We start from the raw sequence: 24634 nt of genomic DNA, 5'->3' as shown, positions 1-24634 counted from the left end.
CGTTTCGGGCTCAGGTTATTGCCCTGTCTGACCTGTCGGTGTCGGGAGAGGATGGAGACTCGAGTCTTCTTTGCCCCGTTAGGGCTTTAAGAGCTTATGTGTCTCGCTCCGCTGTCTTTAGACAGACTGAGCAGCTGTTTGTCTCGTTCAGTGGACGTTCCAAAGGAATGGCTGTTTCGAGACAGAGCCTATCCAGATGGATAGTTGGCGCCATAGCGTTAGCTTACGTTTCCAGGGGCCTTCAGTGCCCACTGGGCGTCAGAGCACACTCCACAAGAGGCGTCGCCTCGTCGTGGGCGTGGTCTACTGGGATCTCCTTGCAGGATATATGTATGGCGGCAGGTTGGGCCTCGCCGTCTACATTTATCAGGTTCTATAACCTGGAGGTTCCCGTCCTGCAAGCAGGGCTGCTGTCGGTATAGTCGAATCAGGGCCCTGATTGGAACTCTGAGATCGCAGGCTCTATGCGCTGCCGACTGTTATATGGGCAGTATTGCGTAAGACCCGCATTACCACATTGGTCAGGCCTTGCCGTGACTGTGTGATGTCATATTGCCGCGTCTACGGACGCTGCTAGATATGGGACGGAGGGCCACCCCCCCCCCCCCTGTCCTGGACTCTCTGTGAGTCCCTCTGGTGACTGTGCACTGTAAATCCTGGGCGTTGCTTCCAGGTTTATTGGTGTGTGATCCCTGCGCGCACGGCGTTTTACATGGGGTTCCTGTAGCGGCTTAGCTAAGACGCAGTACGAGAGAACTCTCGTAAGAGAACGTACTCGGTTACTAACGTAACCTCGGTTCTCTCTAGAAGAGGGAACGAGTACTGCGTTCTCTGCCGTGCGTACGATTCACTCTGGTTCGCTTCGGCGATGAAATAAATCAGGTGAGTCAGCCTTTTTGAGCTCCTTTTATAGGGCTATGCCACACCCGTTTCGGCGAGAAGTGGTCTGATGTTGCATCAGCCTGCGCTCGATAGGCTTGTGCAGTTGCCGCAGAGCAGCCAATGAGCGAGTGAGCCGTCTTGCCTATGGCTGTGTGCTACTGCAAATGCGCTTTACAATAATTCCAAATTAAGGATAATTTTTTGCTTCAGTATTTCGTGAAAAGAGACTTCTCCTGTAGCGTCTTAGCTAAGACGCAGTACTCGTTCCCTCTTCTAGAGAGAACCGAGGTCACGTTAGTAACCGAGTACGTTTTCGAAACAAAACCTGCCCAATTGCTTCTCAAAACTAGCCCAATCGCGTTTCGTTCCGGGCGATAAAACACACATTTTTTTGGCATGGTTCCCTTTGTAAAATTCGCATTTTAAATATCACGTTATTGGGATTGGGATCACTTCCACCCATGGACATGAAAAGCAACTGCAGACTTGGCAACACTGGTTCAGCTGAAGTGGTTCAGAGCCGTAGTTCACTGACAATCTACACATAATCGATTTTAAAATCACCCTTTGCTACATAATTAACAATTAATATTTAATCAGACTAAGGTATCAAAGCTCCTCACACATGTGAAACATATATTAAAGCATAAGCCCATTTGTTTACCCACGAACAAAAATAGGCCTACGAAAAACTTTTTTCCAACAAAACGAAATAATAATAATAATTATTATTATTAGTCTATTATTATTATTATAGGCCTATCAGAAAATCACTATTTCTTTTTTTTCGTATTTCGATTTGTTGTTAAATCCAACAGTCATTCAAATAAAGAAATATTAATCAGAGAGTCGATTATTCAAAAACAACTGCTTTGATCTGATCATAGCCTAGAGTCATGGGTCTGAGTTGGATATCACTATATTGTAGACAGATTGGAAATTAATCCTAATAAACATGCCGCTACAATTAAAACCATTACATTAAAATACATTTAAAACAGCGTAGTATTTAAATAATTTCAACAGCGTGCAGATCCTTGTTTATGTCAGACTGTGGCGACAGCAGCACGGACTTATCACTCAAATAATGTACCATCTAAAATAATGGAAAAACATATCGATTTTATTACATAATATGTCGTTATAACGAGAAAAATGTCATTTTAATGAGAAAACATCTCGTAATTATGAGAAAAGATGTCGTTTTAACGAGAAAACATCTCGTAATTATGAGAAAAGATGTCATTTTAACGAGAAAAGATGTTGTTTTAACGAGAAAATATGTCGTTATTATGAGAAAAGATGTTGTTTTAACGAGAAAAGATGACATTAAAATGACATAACGTTATTACGACATAAGTGAGTTGAAAAAATAATATGTGTGTGGCAGCAATGCATCACCGTAGTTTTGAGTCTAAATTTATAAGTGGCTAATGTTTTAGCACATCTGATCTCTTCTGGAAGCTGATTCCAACTGCAGGCGGCATAATAGCTAAAAGCGGACTCCTCTTGTTTTGTGTGAACCCTTGGTAATTCTAACTGACTTGATCCTAATGATCTAAGTGGTCTGTTAGGTTTATATTCAGTGAGCATATCTGCAATGCATTTCGGTACTAGGTCATTGAATGATTTATAAACAAGTAAAAGTACTTTGAAATCAATCCTAAATGTAACTGGAAGCCAGTGTAAGGACCTGAGGACTGGTGTGATATGCTCAGATTTTCTGGTTCTAGTCAGAATTCTGGCAGCAGTGTTCTGGATGAGCTGCAGTTGTCTGAAGGTCTTCTTGGGAAGGCCGATGAGGAGACCATTACATTAGTCCACACTGCTGGTGATAAAGGCATGAAAAAGTTTCTCCAAGTCTTGACAAAACATCAAATTCTTGCAATGTTTTTTAGATGATAGTATTTAGTTTACTGCTTTGACATGACTACTGAAACTAAGGTCTGTCTCCAGAATCACACCAAGATTCCTGACTTGATTTTTAGTAGTTTGACCCCTAGAGTCAAGGTATGCATTCACCTTGAAAACTTCATGTTTGTTTCCAAATGCAATGACTTCAGTTTTTTTCCTTGTTTAGCTGAAGAAAGTTCTATGAGATCTGCTTCTAAACAGTTAAACAAACTTTTGAAAAAAGATGTGGGAAGTGTGTCAAGATAGCAGGTTGATGATTTTAGGTGCTGCACTATTTCTTTCAAAATTTTTCTATCAATTGCTTAAAAAATAGACATAGTATCTTTTTGATATTGCGGCCAAATCTATCTGACCTCTGCATTACTTGAGGATGTGCTAATTTCCTTCCTGATACTGATGATCTTCTCAGAAAAGAAGGAAGCATTTGCTGTCTGAGAGCATTTCACTGGAAATCTGACTTGGGGGGTTTGTCAGTCTCTCAACAGAGAGTACGAGTGTTATTTAAGTTACTGTTTATAAGGTTTGAGAAGAAACTCTGTCTATCTGTGGCTAGTTTCACATTAAAAGCATGAAGGCTGTTTTTATAGATGCTATAGTGAATTGAAGTTTCGTCTTCCGCCACATCCGCTCGGCTAATTTTAGCCTTTGCGGATGTGGCGGAAGATGAAACTTAATACTAATTTTTATTGACTATTACAGGAGCAATATCATCAATAACATTCTTAACTTTTGAGTTAAAGGAATCAAGGAGAATATAATCAGAGTCTGCAGAAATGCTAGTACACCTTTATATATCATGTTCTGCTAGCCCTTGTTTGCTTCAGTATTGTTTTCTGTTACACTGTTTGTGGATTATGTTTTGCCTATTAATTTATTTATTTGTTATTTACCCTCTTTCTTCTCCCCTGCTTGTTGCTCTGTTTTTGGAATCCTTGTTTTTTTTTTTTTTTTTTTTTGTGGATTAGTCAGTCTAATATGTTTTCCACAAGTGATCTGTGTGAGTGATTGTGTGTGTGATGTGATGTGATGTGTGTACTGTGTGTACTGTGTGTACATATTTTGGGGACAAATTTGTACCCAAAAGTGAACACGTGAACAAGTTTGCACTCTTAATATTATAGTGTCACTCCTTCATTGCTAGGCACTTCCTGTATTGTGAATGATTTGTAGATTGTACAAAAAAACAAACAAACAAAAAGAATTCCCATTCATTTCCAATGGCGGTCATTTTTGACTACGAACAACACAAGTGTGAATTTTTTTTTTTTTTTACATAGTAACTGCCATAAAAAGTCATTGAGTTCCATACCATTTTGATGAAGTAGTGATTTTTTAAATATGAAAGGAAAAAAAATCTAAAGTCTAAAGTGACCAAACAATACCAGAGGGTTAAGTTGTTCAATAAAACATTGGGAAACTTTTCTTTGTACTTATCTCAGTAAAATAAAAAAATGACAAAACACACATTTTTGATGTTATTGCATTTTACTAAATGCTCCAACCTTTCTGGAATTAGGGTTGTATGAAACTTACCACTGCTCTTGAAGACTGAGGATCTAGAGACATTGAAAGTCCAAGGGACATGTTGACAGCTTCAACTGGGACTTTGTTGAATAAAAAGAGGAAATATTTATTATCATAAATAATAAAACTAGTATCCTATTTTACTTTCTTGAAAGCATCATACATAAAACTAAGTACTGTACCAGTAATGGCCAGTGGCACGCAGTTTCCTCTGGTGACAGAACAGTCATAAATTTGTCCTCTTTGAGTTTGACTCTGTTGTATTAAAGGATCGCTCACTAGCAGACTATGGAAGAAGACAGAAAGAATATGAGAACATATTTAAAAAAAAGAGAGAAAGAGAAGCCTTTGGCATTATTGGCTGGGTATGTAAACCAAAGGTTGCGTGATCAAGTCTCAGGTATGGCAGGGAATGGCGGTGAGGGGATTGATTAACCAGGGTTCTCTTCCACCCTCAATACCACGACTGAGGTGCAAGACACCGAACCCCAAAATGCTCCACGGGCACCACGGCAATATGACTGCTCACTGTGTGGGTGTGTGTGTGTGTGTGTGTGTGCGTGCGTGTGTGTGTGTGCGTGCATGTGTGTGTGTACTTACACTTGAATGGGTTAAATGCAGAGCAAAAATTTCAGGTATAGGTCACTGTTACAACCCTGCCCATTTTTTTCTTTAATTTGTCATGAGATTGCAGGGACAGAGGCTCCTCATTGATGGGTGGGACCTCAGTGCTGATCATGGGCTGCATGTGTGGCACTCCTATTTAAGAGGCTCATGGAATTGAGCTCTTGCTCTCTCTCATTTTTGTTTCTTTGTCTTTGTTTGAAGAGTGGGTTGATATTTTGATATTCCCATTTGTTTCCACAAAACCCATTTCCAACCGTTATTTGGTGTGTTGTTTCTTTTGTTCTTTAACATTTTGACCCTAGACAGTATTTGATTAGCTTTAAATAAATTTATAATTTTTCTTTATTGAAACGTATTTTGTACAGGAAAATGGCATGCAGCAGCCGATCCAACTGGCTTGGTTGGTTTAGCTTTCTTACCAAGAACAAAACACTCAGATATCTTATGCCCTGGTTTCTTACAATAAAAGCAGATGATATTTGCCTTGGAAGAAACAGCATCAAGCTTGCTAGAGGAAGTTGAAATGGAGTCAGATCCTGCCACAACAGGTTTACTACGACCCTGATAATTTCTTCCTTAAGTCACGGTTTCCGTATAACCCTTTATGGGTTAAAGCAAACTCATCAGCCATTACAGCTGCATCAAACTATCTGGAAAGCTTTTGTTCATTTAACTAAGTAGCCAGAACTGCTGGGAGACAATTTTCTGTCACTTTTGGTGTAATTTCCAAAGTATTGATGATATGCTTCAGGTACTAGCTCATAAGCATGAAGGATAGAAGTTTTATCTGTATAATACACAACACTCTGTTCTAAACTAAGTGATGAATAAACCTCTTGAGCCTTACCTGTAAGCACACACTGTAAAAGCAAAACATCTTTTGGCCACTTCAATGATATAGCGACTCTCTCAAAGTGGGAGAAATACTTCTCTACCTCTTTTTTTCAGAGAAAGGAGGAACCATTTTAATATGCTAACCAATATCAAAACCTTGCTCTACTCTTTGAGAAGACTCAGAGGGTATCACAAAAGATGAAACAGGCGGCTGTCCCTCAGGTGTCCTGCCTGCCAAATTAAACTCCATTTTTTTAAGGACAAAAGCTCGCTCACGCTCTCTTTCCTGTCCCTCAAGTTTCCTCAGCTCCAGTTCACTTTCCAACTCCTTTTCTTTCAAAGCTATACTATCATGTTCTAGAAGACACTTCACTACCTCCAGGTCTAACTCTTTTTCTTGTAACACCATCCCTTTTAGCTTTACTTCACTGTCAACAATACCTGGATCCTGTAATTTTTCCCTTTTCCTCTAAAGTGCCCTTCAAACTCTATGATAGACTCCTTAAGTTTTTTTAACAAAACAAAAAAATTTGCAAACATTAGTCATTGGTTGTAAATACCACACCAATTGGCATTAATATATTAAAGAACAACTCCTGAAACCCTATACACAAAAAAAAACTAACCTCTCTAGTCTTCAAAGGGTTACCAGGCTTGGGGCCACTTTAAACGCTGAACTTCATGTCACCTGGTAAAAGCCAGGCCCTGAATAGTGTACCCCCAACAGAGATTAAATCTCAACCTGGTATACCTTCAAAAATGACAAACTAACAAAACAAACAGTGCTCTGTTGGAAGGATTGACTAGCAACCCAGCTGGACCACTCTACCTAAATGGAGTCTTCCAATAATCCAATCACTATGAACCTTTTCCACACTCCACTCTCAAAACAACAACCAAACCAGAATTTGATCCCGGACGAGGCTCCAATTTATGTTACAACCTGGCTCAAAGTCACAACATAGAAACATACTTGGCCACACGTCACTTCACTTCATTTGGGTTTTATATAAAGACAAAAAAAGTGTAGATGTCAGCATGGTTTTGGATAGTGTTGCAAAATATTTATCTATTACTGAAAATCACAGAAAGGGGAAATTAAAGGGGTCATATGATGAGATTAAATTTTTTCTTTCTCTTTGGAATGTTACAAGCTCTTGGTGCATAAAGAAGATCTGTAAAGTTGCAAAGACTAAAGTCTCAAATCCACATAGATATTATTTATTCAATTTAAGAGTCAACCACGCCCTCCTAAAATGGCTCATTCTAACATGCCCCCACATGTCTACATAACAATGTGGGAAGATTTGCATAACGCCGCTAAAATGTTCATGCAAAGAAAGAAGGCATAACTTTTATTCTTGCTGTTGCGACCACCAAGTTGTGGAGACACTGTGTCTTTCGTTTCAAAAGCAAAACTACTTAGTTTGGCCTTCCAAAAAAGAACACAACTAGAAATCAGTGGTTAAATTGTATTTAAAACACTGTACCAGAACAGTTCAACCCAAATATTCAGATGCAGCGCATTTTATGGAGGACGATGATGGACAACGTACTGGATAGCTGGCCAGTCAGCATAAACCTCACTTTTCAAAACAATGAGTTTTGTAAAAACTGACACGTTTCAAAAAGGTGGGGCATAGAGGAGCAACAATAATGTACATTATGTGGGAAAAAATTTGTTTTTTTTACCTTAAACTGCATAAACACATTGCATTTCACCAAATACACAAAATGATGCTCTTTTTAGCAACGTTATAGGACCCATTTAAAACTAATGAAAAAGGCAGGATTAAAAGTTTTTGCTTCTGATTAAACCGTATTAATATTCAAATAATATTTTACCTGGACCAGAACAGTTGCAATGGCTCCATTTCCTTATGTTAATTTAGTAATTGACGAATAAAAATGTTTAGCTTGAACTACATTACAGTGACCTAGAGCTGTGACAGTTGCCGTGACAACCAAGTCACCCCAGTTGTCGGTTGCCACCACGGTTGTCAACTGCCCCCTGCAGGTACTGCATATGATGACATGCACTCTATAGAAAGCATAATACAAAGTTTTGTATGCAAGTGTAAAAACAGTAATACTATAAGTCTATAGTAACTCAGAAACTACCTCAAACACCATACACGGCATTTCCTTTACATTGGCAAGTCTGAGCGCAGGAAAATACAGTTTATGCATTCAGCAAAAAATTGTGTGTTTGGTGATGGACCTTGTTGGGGCAGTGAACAGTGAACCGTGTCTTCACTGGATGCAACACCGCCATATCACAACAGGTTAGTCTGTCGAGTGTCTACACAGGACATTTGAATTCTGTGTCAGTACCTCATAAATAGGACGAGGCAGTTTAATTGTCGTCTTGTGTCATGCTGCATCCAGTGTAGCATTACTGATTCTCTCATGTGGCACTGCAAAATGGCAGCCAGGATGGTGAGCTCTGATGTTTTTGTTTGTTTGTTATGCTTTTTCCTATAAGTTTTACCAAAGACTAACTCCTTAACATTAAGCAACACATCCCCCAGACAATATTTTTCCAGTTTCTGATTATTTTGCTTTGTTGGACATTCTAGTTGAGGGTACAGCTGTGTTTTTCAAATGCATGTACAGATACAGAAGAGGGAAATGCGGCGGCTCCCTGGTGAACCTCTGCGTGCGAGGCTTTCGGACTGCGCTTCCAAGCATTCATCTCGCAAATGTTCATTCCCTTCCTAATAAAATGGATGAACAACTCTCAAACTCTGCTGCACTGTACTTCTCTGAAACCTAGCTGAGTGAAGCCATTCCGGACAACGTGCTCAATCTGCCGGGCAACCAGCTGTTCAGAGTGGATCGCATTGCGGAGCTAACCAGGAACATGAGAGATGGTGGATTGTGTTTCTACATCAACAAAAGTTGGTGTTCAGATGCAACAAAGCTGAAAAAGGTATGCTGTCCCAACTTAGAGGCACTCATCGTAAACTGTAAACTTTTCTACTCGCCTTGGGAGTTTTCCTCTTTCATTCTTGTGAATGTGCACGTGCCTCCTGATGTGTGCTTAAGCGCCTAGATGCAACAGCTGGCCGAACAAATAACTGAAATGGACCAAAGGTACCCAGACTCTATTTAATAATATTTGGAGATTTTAACAAATCAAATATCTCCCGTAATCTGCCAAAATACAAGCAAAACATTACGAGTCCCACCAGAGACAGCAATAAAGGATGCATAAAACTCTGTTCCATAGGGAGCTTTGGGGCTCTCCGATCACTGTTTACGATCACATCTTATACCGACCTACAGGCAGAAACTGAAATCTGCTATACCTGTTCTTTGGGGTGTTAAAAAATGGACTAATGAAGCAGAGAGTGATTTACAAGCTTGTTTTGACCTCACTGACTCAAGTGTCTTTTAAGTGGGAGCCACTGGTCTGGACGAGTCTGTTACTTCTGTAACAAATTAGCTCAAAGTGAGATGTACATAATTAATCATAACGGGTTATTATTAACTACATTCATTTACAGGAATTACTTATACAACCCGAATTCCGGAAAAGTTGGGACGTTTTTTAAATTTTAATAAAATGAAAACTAAAGGAATTTCAAATCACATGAGCCAATATTTTATTCACAATAGAACATAGATAACGTAGCAAATGTTTAAACTGAGAAATTTGACACTTTTATCCACTTAATTAGCTCATTTAAAATTTAATGCCTGCTACAGGTCTCAAAAAAGTTGGCACGGGGGCAACAAATGGTTAAAAAAGCAAGCAGTTTTGAAAAGATTCAGCTGGGAGAACATCTAGTGATTAATTAAGTTAATTGATATCAGGTCTGTAACATGATTAGCTATAAAAGCTTTGTCTTAGAGAAGCAGAGTCTCTCAGAAGTAAAGATGGGCAGAGGCTCTCCAATCTGTGAAAGACCGCGTAAAAAAGTGTGGAAAACTTTAAAAACAATGTTCCTCAACGTCAAATTGCAAAGGCTTTGCAAATCTCATCATCTACAGTGCATAACATCATCAAAAGATTCAGAGAAACTGGAGAAATCTCTGTGCGTAAGGGACAAGGCCGGAGACCTTTATTGGATGCCCGTGGTCTTCGGGCTCTCAGACGACACTGCATCACTCATCGGCATGATTGTGTCAATGACATTACTAAATGGGCCCAGGAATACTTTCAGAAACCACTGTCGGTAAACACAATCCGCCATGCCATCAGCAGATGCCAACTAAAGCTCTATCATGCAAAAAGGAAGCCATATGTGAACATGGTCCAGAAGCGCCGTCGTGTCCTGTGGGCCAAGGCTCATTTAAAATGGACTATTTTAAAGTGGAATAGTGTTTTATGGTCAGACGAGTCCAAATTTGACATTCTTGTTGGAAATCACGGACGCCGTGTCCTCCGGGCTAAAGAGGAGGGAGACCTTCCAGCATGTTATCAGCGTTCAGTTCAAAAGCCAGCATCTCTGATGGTATGGGGGTGCATAAGTGCATACGGTATGGGCAGCTTGCATGTTTTGGAAGGCTCTGTGAATGCTGAAAGGTATATAGGTATAAGGTTTTAGAGCAACATATGCTTCCCTCCAAACAACGTCTATTTCAGGGAAGGCCTTGTTTATTTCAGCAGGACAATGCAAAACCACATACTGCAGCTATAACAACAGCATGGCTTCGTCGTAGAAGAGTCCGGGTGCTAACCTGGCTTGCCTGCAGTCCAGATCTTTCACTTATAGAGAACATTTGGCGCATCATTAAACGAAAAATACCACGAACTCTTCAGCAGCTGGAAATCTATATAAGGCAAGAATGGGACCAAATTCCAACAGCAAAACTCCAGCAACTCATAGCCTCAATGCCCAGACGTCTTCAAACTGTTTTGAAAAGAAAAGGAGATGCTACACCATGGTAAACATGCCCCGTCCCAACTATTTTGAGACCTGTAGCAGAAATCAAAATTGAAATGAGCTCATTTTGTGCATAAAATTGTAAACTTTCTCAGTTTAAACATTTGCTATGTTATCTATGTTCTATTGTGAATAAAATATTGGCTCATGTGATTTGAAAGTCTTTTAGTTTTCATTTTATTAAAATTTAAAAAACGTCCCAACTTTTCCGGAATTCGGGTTGTAGCATTATAGCATTAATAGTACAATATAATGATTGTTCATCCGTAGCAGACAGCAGCAAACAACCAAGTGTGAATATGTATGGATTTTTATTAAAATACACCACTGGGGAACATGCAACATCTGACTAAACACAAACATACACACATTAAACATAGATGCCAACGCAAGGAAGGCATGGATAGTGAGAGAGAGAGAGAAAGAGAGAGAGAGAGAGAGAGAGAGAGAGAGAGAGAGAGAGAGAGAGATCGCGCACGTATAAGAGAATGTACAGTCATGGCAGTATTTACTCAAACTAAATCACAACCTGTTAAGAACCATCAAAGCATCTCATCACCATAATTAAAAGGGGTCAAAGCCTAGAAGCGCATCTAAATAGTTAACAAGCGGTTATGTTACCGGCCTCAGACCTAGGGGATATCTGGGCTGGCAACAAAGGACACACAGGCAGTGAAGCACTGTGTATCTGTGAAAACACTGTGAATAAATAAAGAGACAGACAAAATGAGTGTCGTTCCTTTGGTGCGTCAGTTTACTTCTGAGATCGCACCCGGGAAAAAGCTAGTCTCTATAGTGTGCTTCACAGGAGCGCTCAAGCGCCATCCGCTGGCGTGGCGGTGAACTGATTCTGAACTGTTGGTGTTCACATTTAAAAAAAATAGGGAGGTATCAGTTTTCAATTAATTATTGAATAAACATTTTAACACCCTTTACACTCTCCCCTGCTTTAAGAGATGCCTCCGGGCATCCAGAACTAACCCAACAGAATAGAAGAACATTTTTTTTTCCTGAAGATAAGAGAAAAAAGCTATCAGTCTGATCAAAGGATAGGCAAGTATTTGAATGTCAACAGTCCTGCCTCATTTGTCCTCTCTTAAGTCTAATATGCCCACACAAGTGGAGAAGGATAGTGAGAGGCATCAGGTATGACAGGGTAAGTATGAATAGGGTACAGTACACAGGTGTGCATTGCATTCGCTCCTGGTCTCCAAGATAGGTATGTGGCTTGTCCCATCTGATTATCTGTGAACATCTCCTTTTGCTTTACTGCCCGTGCAGACCTCCGCAGGGTGATGTCTTCCCTATTCATTTGCTGTGCAACCGGCTCCACTCCCAGGTCAGTATCCTCATTACTTCTTCCAGCTATGCAGTCGTCTACTTGTTCCTGAGTTTCCAGAGATGGCAACAGGTCAGCCAGTACTTGCTCTGATTCTGGTGTCACAAACCGGAGTGGTTGCTCATATGTTTGAGGGTTATCTGGCTCAGCTCTATGGTGTTCCGGATGAAACTCTGGTGCCGCTACTCGCAGATCACTACCTGGCTCATGATGGGAATGTTTGAGAGTGGCTTTTCCCCTTTCATATACTGGGACTGGTCTGGGATTACAAGCATATTCTTCCTCGTCCCCTGAATCACCGGAGTCATGCTCTAAGGTATCAGACCTGTGATGTCGGCTGTTCTTGTGATGTTGCCTCTGCCTTTGTTGTTTCCGTGTCCGATTGTCCTCTCCATTATGTTCAATGGGCAGATCATTCACAGGCAAAAGAAGATTACGGTGCAAGACACGTAGAGTGCGATCACCAGTTTCGGCTTGAATTCGATACACAGGACCAACTCCCATCCTCTCAACAACACGGTGAACCTTGTTCTCCCAGTAAGGACGGAGTTTGCCGGGCCCGCCCCTCTCTGATAGGTTGCGTACAAGCACACGATCACCTGGCTGAAGCACAATTCCTCTGACACCACGATCATAGTATTTTTTTCCTTTTGCAGAGCTCTTTTTACTATGTTCAGAGGCGATCTTGTATGCCTCCTGCATCCGGGAAGCCCACTTCTGTGCAGATTCCTGACGGGTTTCAGTCTGTGGCTCAGGATCCAGGTTAAAAAGCAAATCAATGGGTAACTGTGGGGCCCTTCCAAAGAGGAGAAAGAATGGTGAATACCCTGTGGCTTCATGCCTCGAACAATTGTATGCATGCACTATGTGTGGTAAGTGGTCTTTCCATTCAGATTTCTTTTCCCTCTGACAGTGTCCGTAGCATCTGAAGAAGTGTTCTATTCAAGCGCTCCACAGGGTTCCCCTGTGGATGATAGGGTGTCGTTCGAGAATGGGTAATGCCAGCCAGTTGCTGAAGCCACTGGAATAAGTTATTCTCAAATTCGCGACCCTGATCATGGTGAAGCTTTTGTGGATACCCAAAGCGTGGTATAAAGTCAAAGAAAATCTTTTCAGCAGCCGTTTTTCCAGATTTGTTCCGCGTTGGGTAGGCCTGGGCGAAACGAGTAAAGTGATCTACAAGAACCAAGATATACATGTAGCCACCCTTACTCGGTTCAAGATGCAGATAATCAACAGACAGTAGCTCAAATGGTACACTCGTTGTAATTGAACCCATTGGTGCCTTTTCAGGAACAGCAGGCCGCTTTTGCTTAATACATGGGCACTGGCGGATGACATAATCTTCTATGTTATAAATAAACAAATAACAGACAAACAAACATAATGTTAATCATTTATTTTTTGCTAAAAAATATCAAAAGTGGTACCAAAACTAGTTCAAATGATAATGAGTTCCAGTCGCATTCCTCTCTGGAGGTAATAGTTTTTATAGGGTACAGAGCAGAATTTAATTTATTAATCCGTGAAATTATGAATCTGTCTTCTCTCCGTGAAGGTGAACTGGCGCAGTAGCAGTACTGATTTCAAATGTCTATCAACTGAAACACGACATGTCGCAATCTGTGACGAATTATGTGAGAACCAATGAGAGTTCGATATTAGTGCCGTAAACCATGTCGTAATGTTACTGTGGCGCACTGGCGCTATTTTCAAATTCGAATCATAACGAGCGCGGGCTTTGACTGTGACGGACGCTGTTGCTGAGAATAAGATCGATTGATATGGATATGTTCCTTGCCAACATCTGGATTCTAAAGATATGGAGTACAGCAAACAAATAAAATGGATGTGATTTGTAATTGTATACTGTGCTTTTGTGTATCTATGGGTTGCAGCATGCACAGAAATGTTATTTCCTATTAAGTAGATGAGTAAACTGCTTTCAATAAATTCAATAAAAACATTTCTTGATATGACAATTAAATACAACAGATTTAAATAATTAAAGCCACGATTTTAATATTCATACATGGGAATTCATATAAATTCACGATTATTTACGTTTTTTTTAGCTGCTAACACGTAAGTATTTGTACGTTTTACTGCTATAAATACGTCTAAGTTGTACGTTTTTATGTGCATGAAAACGTAAGTAAATGTACGTGTGGTAGAACCACATTTAACGTAAAAATACACATGTATTCTCATGAGATCACGTTGGTCATAGCTGGGAATGCAAATGCAGTAATAGGCTCTGAGAAAATCGCTTTGTTACTTTCGTCCCACGTTACTTTCGTCCCCGCTCTCCCCTATCTCGGAATGTGTTTTAAGTCGGATGGGGAGACCTGTTTAGTATCTTCCAGATAATGGGGGGTAAACAATGCCATTAAGCACTCATATAAATGTACACCATGGGGACAGATTTTGTAATTTATATGCAAATGTAAAAAGGCTAAAGGAATCCCTACAACATAAAGCCCAAACAATCATACATGATCCTAAGCAGATGCTACACTTCATATGCCAGTTTTTGTGAAGATATTTGCATTCCCACCAGGACATTCTTATTTAATAATGATAAACCATGGTTTACTGTGAAACTGAAACAGCTTCTTCACGCCTAAAAGGATGCTTACAGAAGTGGGGATAAAATCTTGTATTGCCAGGCCAGGAACAGTCTTACAAAGCAGATCAGAGTGGCAAAAAAAAAAAAAAAAAATACACTCTGAAAAGTTGAGAAAAGAGCTTTCAGCAAACGATCCAGCATCAGAATGTACTCCTCTGAGGAACATCTCGATGTACAAAACACCACCCCCACAGTGGAGAATCAACAACTGGCTGAATATCTGAATGTGTTTTACCGCAGATTTGAAAAGGACAGTCTACCAGCCCCCATCCGCTCTGATCCGCATTTCACACCTTCACTTACCACCCGTCTGTGGTCATGAAGTTACTTGAGAGACTGTTCCTGGCCAACCTGAAGGACATTACTGGACCCTTTCTGGATCGTCTCCAGTTTGCCTACAGAGCAAACTGGTCTGTGAACGATGCAGTCAACATGGGATTGCATTACATCCTGTAACACCTCAACAGACCTGGGAATTACACAAGGATCTTATTTGTGGACTTCAGTTCATCCTTTAATACCATTATACCTGACCTTCTCTCAGACAAACTCATACAGCTCTTCATGCCCACCTCCATCTGTCAGTGGATCACCAGCTTCCTGACAGACAGGCAGCAGCTGTCTCAATTCATGGGTCAGTGCGCTCATCTTGCATCTCTGTCTGATTGTGTGCGTCTGTTAACTAGCAGCAGCTGCATTAATGAGCACCAGCTGCAACTCATTTGCGCTGTCTTTAAGTTGGTTCGTTGATTTCCTTTCTGTCTCTCTTGTCTTGTTATGCTCTGTTCATCCAGTTGGATTATTCTCTGGATTAAGCTCTTCTGATTCTGATAATGAGTATTTTGTAGCGCCACGCTGCTTGCATTTGTTAGACAGGGTGTATTTATCCTTCTTATTTAGGCTACTTTCTTGTATAACTTCATTATTTCTTTGATATTTATTTTAGTGTTTTGCAGGCTGTATATTCACTGGCTGTTCACTAGAAGTTCTAAAATAAACACAAGCTGACCAGATAAATCGGTTGGGTTAGATAGAGCCCTGCATGGGCCCAGCCCTTGTCAAACAGTTTATGTGAATTCCTGGCCCAAAAGACAGCGTCTTTTTTTCGCTCTCTTCCCCATTAGACAACTATGAAAATAGTTCTGTTTTGGTTTGTAGTGGCAAAGTGGTCTCATTTATGTTTGTTTCTTTATCAAGTTAATTTAGAAATAGGTTTGGAACATTTTATGTATTTAATAATTTTTTAACCCTCCTGTTACCCTCAAATCTGATAACATCTCTTACCCTTAAACCTCCAGAATATGATTTTTTTTTTTTACTAAGGTTTGTGTCTCAGGTAATTTATGTCTTACTACTGATTGACCTAAAATTGCAAAAGTATATAAATATTTGGTGTTTTATTTGTTTTATAATATTTCTAAGTATAGATTTTTCTAATCTATAACATTTGAAAAGAAAAACAATTTATTTTATCAAGGATAGTAACACGAGTTATCTTTGGGGTCAATTTGACCCCGGGAAAAACAAACACAATTTCAAACATTTTGAAGGATTTTATTTTAAACATTTAAATATTTATATTTAAACAGAACATCATCACAATCAAAACATCAGTAAGGAACACATAACAGTTCTTTTTGTTATCAAGGATTGCAACATACATAATGTGTGGGGTCAATTTGACCCCAAGAAAAACGTCCTAGGTTACGTATTTAACCATGGTTCCCCGAAGGGAATGAGACGCTGCGTCCAAAACACTATGGGAACGCCCTTCAGCATGACCAGCTCTGAATAGTATGTGAAATCAGTCTCATGAATGGGTGTAACATCATAGGAGGGGTGACGTAGCGACCAGGAAGCTATAAAAGAACGTAAGGTGGAACAAGCGTCAGCTTCTAGGAATGAAACGAACTCTGGCAGTGATGCCGGAGGTATGGCTTTGAGACGCAGCGTCTCATTCCCTTCGGGGGACCATGGTTACATACATAACCTGGGACGTTCCCCTTCAGGAACTCAAGCTGTGTCCGAAACGCTATGGAAACGAGAATGCCCACGCCGCCAGACTTGCAAGTCCCTGCCTAGTGTGCATAGAAAAATAGCACAATTAAGGCAAGTGAAAGAAAAGCTGTGAGTGGCTCGCAGATCTAAACCATAAAATCTGATGAATGTGAGGGGTGTGGACCGTCCAGCTGCGTTGCAGATGTCCTGTATAGACACACCTGACAAGAAGGCCTTGGAGGCTGCCCTACATCGGTTCAAGTGAGTCTTGACTCTCAATGGTGTGGGGAGATCAGAGGACTCAAGGTTTTAAGATAGCATCCTGATCAACCACTTCTTCTGGCCGGAGGCCTCAGCCTCAGTGCACCGCAGAGGAAACATGTAACCAGAGGGTGTCTGCCCACTGAATGGCCACCAAGAGGGGCGCAGTAGACTGTAATGTCCGCCACGTAGACCCTCAGGGTAGAGTGGGTCAAACCTGTAGAAAGAACGGCCTGCAGGAACTCAAGAACTGTCCCAACTGGGAAAATAACTGGGTTGTGCTGTGCTGGTCTTCGCACCAGGAGGTGAAAGGTTTCCACCTCAAGGTGTACAGTTTCCTCATGGAGGGAGTTCTGGATGATCTCAGCAACCTCGATTGAGAAACCAAAAGCTACAAGATGTGCCCCCTCAGGGGCATATTGCATTTTGCCCTACAAGTGTCAGCATTCCAAAGGCATGCTGTTGCTTCTCCTTTTGCCTTGTAGACTCCTGCCAAAATGAGCAACCCAATGTAGGCTTTCAATCGAAGTCTTTCCAACCATCCCCATACACACGCCTACCCTCTAAGTCATTTCAAATACATCCTTTTCAATTGATGGTGTGATGAAAATATGAAATGCTGATTTTATATCTTGGACATGGCTGACAGCATATCTAGTGGGCCCTGGAACCATTTTGATGACATTAGCAGCACTATAAGTCTACCCTGTTGTTCAGGTGGTGAGTGGGACCATGATAACTTTCCATTTTTGGAAGGTTATGGGTTTGTGGGTGGTTGAGAGACAACAGTAGGGTCAACATTAGGAGTCTCATTCTCATCTGAGGAGGATGCCTCATAATCAGGGTCCTCAATATTATCATCGGTCTCAGACATATTCTCCTCTATGTCACTTTCACTGTCAAAAACCTGTGACAAAATCTCATTGACAGAAAATCTTTGCTTTGATGTAATTTTCAAATGAGAGAGATGGAGAACATAGAGATTACACAGAATGGTTTAGAATGCTTCTGTTCATGCTTTTGCAATGTTTGCTCCTCCCCTTTGTTTGGTAAACCATGAAAATTAGGTTTTCCTTTCCCCACGGCACAGGAAATATCAAACTTCTTGCAAAAATGATGTTTTCCCCTCCCCCACGGCATGGGAAACATCAAAGTTCTCGCATAAAATATGTTTTCCCCTCCCCCATGGCATGGGAAACATCAAAGTTCTCATGAGAATTATGTCCCATGTCATGTGAACTACTTCAGATACGGTTATGTTAGGTTAGAGCCCTAAAAAAGAGGGATTTTTTTTATATAATATTGAATATGTAATATTATAATGAACATTATATAATTATAACATGTTATAGTGACCTCAAAACAAATGTGTGTAAAATATTTTTATTTCTTATGTTTTATACAGCTAAAAGAGCCTGGGGTCAAATTGAACAACCAAGCTGCAGCATCAGACAGTGAGTTGAGAATTATGTTTGATCAATTTAGCCTTCTCAAACCAACACAAACTGCCTAAAATAAACAGATGTAAAACACCATGCATTTCACACTATAACATGATAATTCATACATGCATCACAGTATGTCCGGATTTTGATTCGTAAACAGTTGGACGTTTTACATAATGTTATATTAATAATATATTAATATGAAACACAAACAAACAGATCCAACTCTGAAATTGCAATTTATTATTGAGTCAACAAGAAATTACAAACAATGCGAAATCTACGTTAATTACAATGTTCTTTTACTGAACTCGGCATAACAGATAGCCTCCTGGATGCGCACGCATCCGGTATTGTTTGTATACAAGAAACCTGTGTATTAATTTAATGAGTGCTGTTAGGCGCATATCCAATCGTTTGTGTGGAGTGAATGCTAAAGCACGCTTTGCAGGACATTGAGGCGTCGGAGTGATCTCTTGTATTTTTTTCTTATTTTTTTTTTTATAACAGTGGAAACTTAAAAATACACCGTCATTTTTGCTCATAAAGGTAAGAGTATAATCATTCAGAGCTGCAAAGGGTCTACTTGGCACTTCACCGACATGATAAATATATCTATAGAATGCTTTAAATTACTATTTTAAAACAATTCAAATCAAAAACAAAAACTCTTTCATTATGTAATTTGTGAGAAACATTTCTCTCTAAAGGGATGTCCAATGAGGAGATGGCGAGTCATGTTCATCAAATTCATTTTTGCAAAATTTTCTCACATTAGCTTATTAACAATTAATTTAAATATATCCCTTCACTATTGCCACTGATGGGTAAGCGATGCTGTTAGTTGAAGGAAAACATTCACTTGAATATAAATTTGCCACAGTCACGGCTATAATGCTTCTCTGAAGAGCAGCTTCTTCTTCGGCTTTTGTCGTGATAAAGCAAGTTACACCAGCAACATGCCGTGGACACTGCAGACTAGCGGTTTGAGTGTGTACTGCACAACAACGCAGACAACAACCTAGAAGTATAAATAGCCTATGGCATAAAACCTATGCCGTAAGTTCGACACAGAAGTATAAATCAGACTTATAGGAATGTCAGACATTACTCAGATACCTGTGCACAAGGAGCAGTGCAACCAAGTGGACATCATGATTGTTATACTTCTCTGACTGGACTAGCAGCGAGCATTAGAGCCAATGAGAAAGTAAGTTCAAATATAGCTGCAAGCAAAAAATAACGGGGCCAAGCACCACAGAAGCAAGCTTCAGACGAACGGCAGGAATGAGTAATTAGATTTTAAGGTTATTTTAGGAAAAATGGCTTGAAAACAATAAACACAACAACTAGTAATAGGATTTATTGGCTTATCACGTGACCTACGGTTGATGAGGATTTCGAAAATGCAGGTTTTAAGTGAAATTCAAGATGGCGGACAGGAAGTTTGGCCAAATAAGGAAAACTTGGTATCTATGTTCTCGGCTTGACCCAAGGAATCTATTAAAACCAGCGACATTTCAATAGCCAGATTTATGCAAAAGTTATTGGCCTTTTTGGAAATTTTGTTATAACTTTTCTGTAACTAACTGTTTTGAAATATTTTGAGTACCTTCAGGGGATGATGTTGTTGGCACATTCTGAGTTTCGTAATATTACACCAATGCATTTGTTTAGTATAGCATTCTATTTCAGAAAACTGCATTCAAGTCAATGGGAATTTCATGTTTTGTTCTATTATAGCGCCACCAAGAGGCTCAGTCCCACCATTTTTTTTATGTGTCCTCAGAGTGAGCCCATACATATGTGTGTCAATTTTGGTGAAAATATCTCAATTCACTTCAGAGTTATAGAGATTTATATGAAAAATCAAGTAAAAAATGACGGACTGTTGACTTTGATTGAATTTTACTACCCCTTACTATCAATATTTTGGCATTTGGGCATTGGTGTATAGCTATCGACCTATGTTTTTGAACTTCTGACGGTGGTTTCGTCTCGATCAGACTAGCGGTTTCAAAGATATAGCCAAATGGTTTTTAAGCGCTAAATCACTACGCTACACAAGCCGTAAGGTGAAACCTAGCATGTTTGGTATCGTAGGACTCGGTAAGGTTTCAGGAGTCCAATTTGATGAGTCTCGTGAAAATAAGTCAACCACACTCAAAGTTATAAGCATTTTAAAAAAAAAATGATCACCACTAGGTGGCGCTGTTTCGAAACTTCTCACGCTCCTTCAGGACATTGTGCTGATGACCCATACCATGTTTCGTAACAATCCGTTGATGCGTTCTGAAAATACAGCAATTTAGCACAAAATTCAAGATGGCCGACAGTCAAAATGGCCGAAATGGTAAAATTGGATATCAGTCGACTCGGCATGTTGCCCTGAATCTAACAAGACCAATTATGATTTTTGGACAAACTGTTTAGAAGTTATAAGCAAAAATAGCAATTTTTCATATCTCCGGACCAGTAGGTGGCGCTGCGCTGAAACGCAGCATGTAGCCTCAGGTCATGCTTTTTATGACTTGTACCAAGTTTGGTCTGAATACGATAAATCGTTGCAGAGATACAGCCTTACAACTGTTTTTTTAAGAGCAACGTAAAATTTGTTTGAGCGTTTATCGAAAATGATTTGACGAATCAACTTGAATTACATAACTTTTGGTCAGCACTGCCTGAAGATGATCTGGTTCAATTTTCGTGCAAATCGGACAAACCGTCTAGGACGAGTTCGAAAAAGTAGGTTTTTCAAAAAATTTAAAATGGCGGCCATGTTTTTATGACGGAAAATGACGTCATATGGTGTAATCAAATCGTCATGAGCTCAGGAATCAGAGGAAAAGGGAATTTTGTTGATTGGCCTTACTGTTCAAAAGTTATTAGCAAAATAAAAGTGAAACTTTGGACAGTTGGTGGCGCTAGAGGGAATGACTTAGACACACCAAAATTGGTGTATTTAATGTTGGGACTGTCCTCTATCAGAATGTCAAACCAAAACAACTTTTCCGCAATCGGTTCTATGGGCTGCCATAGACTCCCAGTCGGAAGAAGGAAGAATAATAATAAGAACGGGAACAAACACAATAGGGTCCTACGCACCTTCGGTGCTTGGCCCCTAATAAAATGTCCGCATTTACCATTTCACCATGTTATTTTCTGCAGTAACTGCGGGGAATATTAAATGAAGAGACCCGATCAACAGCAAACTTTGAATCTGCTGAATGTGAATATTTCAAGCATTTTATTGCGGTGTTCACTGTTATTTTTCGGCACAGACATGACTGGTGAAAAGTGTTTATTAATTTACTTCAATGTATAGCTAACCAGAATTCCGTCATTTATGTTTTACCAAACCTCTGACATCTGTTTGTCTGCAGATATCAAAATAAGATACTTTGAAGAATGCTGGTAATCAAAACCAAAAAGTTTGTCAGGTATGGACATTATGAAGAGGTCTATAGGATATTCATTGTTCTTGTTTTTTTTGGGTGAACCCTTTAATTGGCATGCTACACACTAAATATTAATCATGCTGAGCACAGCCACTTTTTGCGCTGTTATTGCAGTTTAGTGCTTTAAATAGTCTGTCAAATAACAAGTACATTGTTTAAACATAAATTTAATATAGTTCACGTTGACGCTTTACGTTATAACTTTACTAATAGATACTTGTATATTATTTGCTCCTTATAGGTGCAGAAATTAAAGTTCCCAAACAAAGATGTCACCGGATTAAGATGTGGAAAGACATGTTACACCACAGCAACCATAAATCATGAAATTACAATGAAAGTAAATGTTTTGGCTGCGTATCAATTTTAAATGAAAGATAAGTGAACAGTAAAGTAGATATTTAAAATGAATCTGGGCCACGTCTGGCGTGCTGTGCACTTTAGTGTCGGGCCGATTCCGGTGTGGAAGCGGCTAATGGGGACGTGAGTCCATAGGCATCCGGCCTGAATGCGGCAGACGGAATCGGGCCGAGTGTGTCTACGGTAGGCGAGAATCTAACTGAATGCTATATGGTTACCGTTTCTGTGCTCATGACTGCTTCCGTCTTCCATCACCTCACTTTCTGATTGTATACGGTTTCGTTTCACGAAGAGCGTCTCCAGAGCGTGCGTGTGTTTGTCCCTGGGGTTGCCCCCACACATCAGGATTTCTGATCGTAAATATTACACGTTGAATATTTACAATAAGCTATTGGGGCGGCTCCGACGTTCTTCTGATCAGGATCAGACACTCTTAACACACCTCACACCAAGGGAAAATCTGATCAAATAATCTGTACAACCATCAAGATAAAAGGGACATAGCTAAGATTGTCGGAAGGGGGGAAATCTGCCCAAAATCAGCCCAATTATCTTTTGGGGTGTACCCAGCTTGAGCTTTTGATCGTGATTTTACTTGAGTAATTCATTAATTTGTTACAGGTATTAGGGCTTTTTATATTATTGGCCTTAATCTACACATCAGTCTTTCTTTGATTCAAATATTCTGTAGCTCTTAAAGTCAGCCGTGCATTTATTTTCAGCAGTCCAGCTATTTTAAGTGATCCATGATAAAGACGAGTGAGCTCACCTTTCACCTTTTTGTATCACTTTATAGCCAAAGCCAGTTTTTTCATTGTTTGTGAAGGTCTTCCATGTCACAGGATCAATGTTGAAGGCCGTTAATGAATGGCATACTGTCATGTAAAAGAAAGGAAAATTACAAGTCTTTAAATGAATTATGAAACTGAGTACCTTCCTCTGTAACAATTTGTTGCCGATATTGCCATTTTTATGGCCAAAAAAGTAAGAATAAATTCTCCTTGCGTATAAATACATATAAATATCATTTGGCACTCTATGTTTCACAAGACAGGCTTTGGTTAAACTGAGATTAGGCAATGGATCAATATGGACATTTAAGCATCTTTTATGAAAATGCCTTAGAAAAAAAATTCTGGTGTGCATGTTGGGACAAAATAATGGCACTGACAAATTTTTAATTCATGTAAGTGCAAGTTTCTTGCACTTACAGCAGCTCAGACATTTTAGTCTGGGACTAGGTTTAAGCCTGGTCTATTATGAAGATTATATTTAAATGCTTATTTTCATGACCAGAGCGCTGTAGTTTAAAAATGTAATACATTGCAATGCAATGAGAATTGAGAGAAGAACAAATAAACATTCTTAAAAGCATGATGATCTGATTTTAATGTGATTTATCTAAATGATGTACTGTAAGGATAAGCATGGAAACCTTTAAGTTGTTTCAGTCCAATAATTTTTCATCTTGAAACATTACAAAATATAACAAAATAATAAAAAAAAAAAGTTATTCATATGTTAAAATAAAATATATTTTTCTTGCTAAAAATATATAAACTAAAAGACAATACTGTGTGTGTGCACTTGGATGGGTTAAATGTAATTCTGAGTATGGGTCACCATAATTGGCCAGACACATCAAGTTGTTTTTTATTATAATTATTATTATGTGCATATCAAATATAATACAGTGGGCTTGGCACCAAAGCATATCCAACATATTAGACAAAATATCTTTACACTGAAAATAATGTAATAATGCTTATTTAACATTATTAAGCTATTAAAATTCATCAAGCAAAATATCACATAATTCACAATCTGTTCATCTTACAGCAAGTATACAGGTGAAGAAAATATTTTGTTTCTGATTACTAATTTTATGGCATTAGGCAATTTCATAGCTTATGCCACATATTTCATTACAAATAAAATTGCACTTACCATAAAACAAACACAAAAGCAACCAGAAATTCTGGTCCATTTCTGCATGAATGTACAAAAAGAGGTGGAGGGTGAACAAAAGAGACTGATACTCATTGAGTCGCAAGTTTGAGTGAAGAATCTTGGGTTGGACTGAGAGAAAAATCAAATGGAAATAGAGTGATGCATGTGACTTAAGAGGAAATACAAACAACCGCCCCCCCATCCCCGACTTCCCCCCCATTCTCTCTCTCTCTCTCTCTCTCTCTCTCTCTCTCTCTCTCTCTCTCTCTCTCTCTCTCTCTCTCTCTTTCTTTAAAACCATTACTGTGACTAACAATAAATGACAAATAACCTTCAGTATTTCAAAGTAATATTTTGAAATCAAAACCAACAGCAACAATGCTGACATTAAAGTAGGTGAAACGGAAATGCCAAAATGTGAATGTAATAGTAAATAAGCATTAACTAAAAAACTGAGTTGTTTTTAGTTTTTAAATGTATCATAACCTGCAATTCTAATATATTTTATTGTCAGAAGCACT

At 39.4% G+C, this 24634-nt stretch overlaps 1 protein-coding gene across 2 annotated transcripts in view; it reads right to left on the bottom strand.

Annotated features, from left to right (window-relative positions):
* Nucleotides 1-24253, bottom strand: part of LOC132121218 (integrin alpha-M-like) — a 41076-nt gene extending 16823 nt beyond the window's left edge. For both annotated transcript variants that reach the window (XM_059530420.1, XM_059530421.1), the window contains exons 1-4: nt 24111-24253; nt 22933-23038; nt 4503-4606; nt 4330-4400 (exon numbers count right to left, since the gene is read on the bottom strand). In XM_059530420.1, coding sequence (XP_059386403.1) covers nt 4330-4400; nt 4503-4606; nt 22933-23038; nt 24111-24150 — 321 coding nt within the window. In that variant the 5' untranslated portion in view covers nt 24151-24253. The remainder of the gene's footprint in view (nt 1-4329; nt 4401-4502; nt 4607-22932; nt 23039-24110) is intronic.
* Nucleotides 24254-24634: the final 381 nt, after the last annotated feature.

This window comes from Carassius carassius, chromosome 39 (assembly GCF_963082965.1).
Source record: "Carassius carassius chromosome 39, fCarCar2.1, whole genome shotgun sequence".
NCBI classification, from domain to species: domain Eukaryota; kingdom Metazoa; phylum Chordata; class Actinopteri; order Cypriniformes; family Cyprinidae; genus Carassius; species Carassius carassius.
This window is presented reverse-complemented; position numbering and strand designations above follow the sequence as displayed.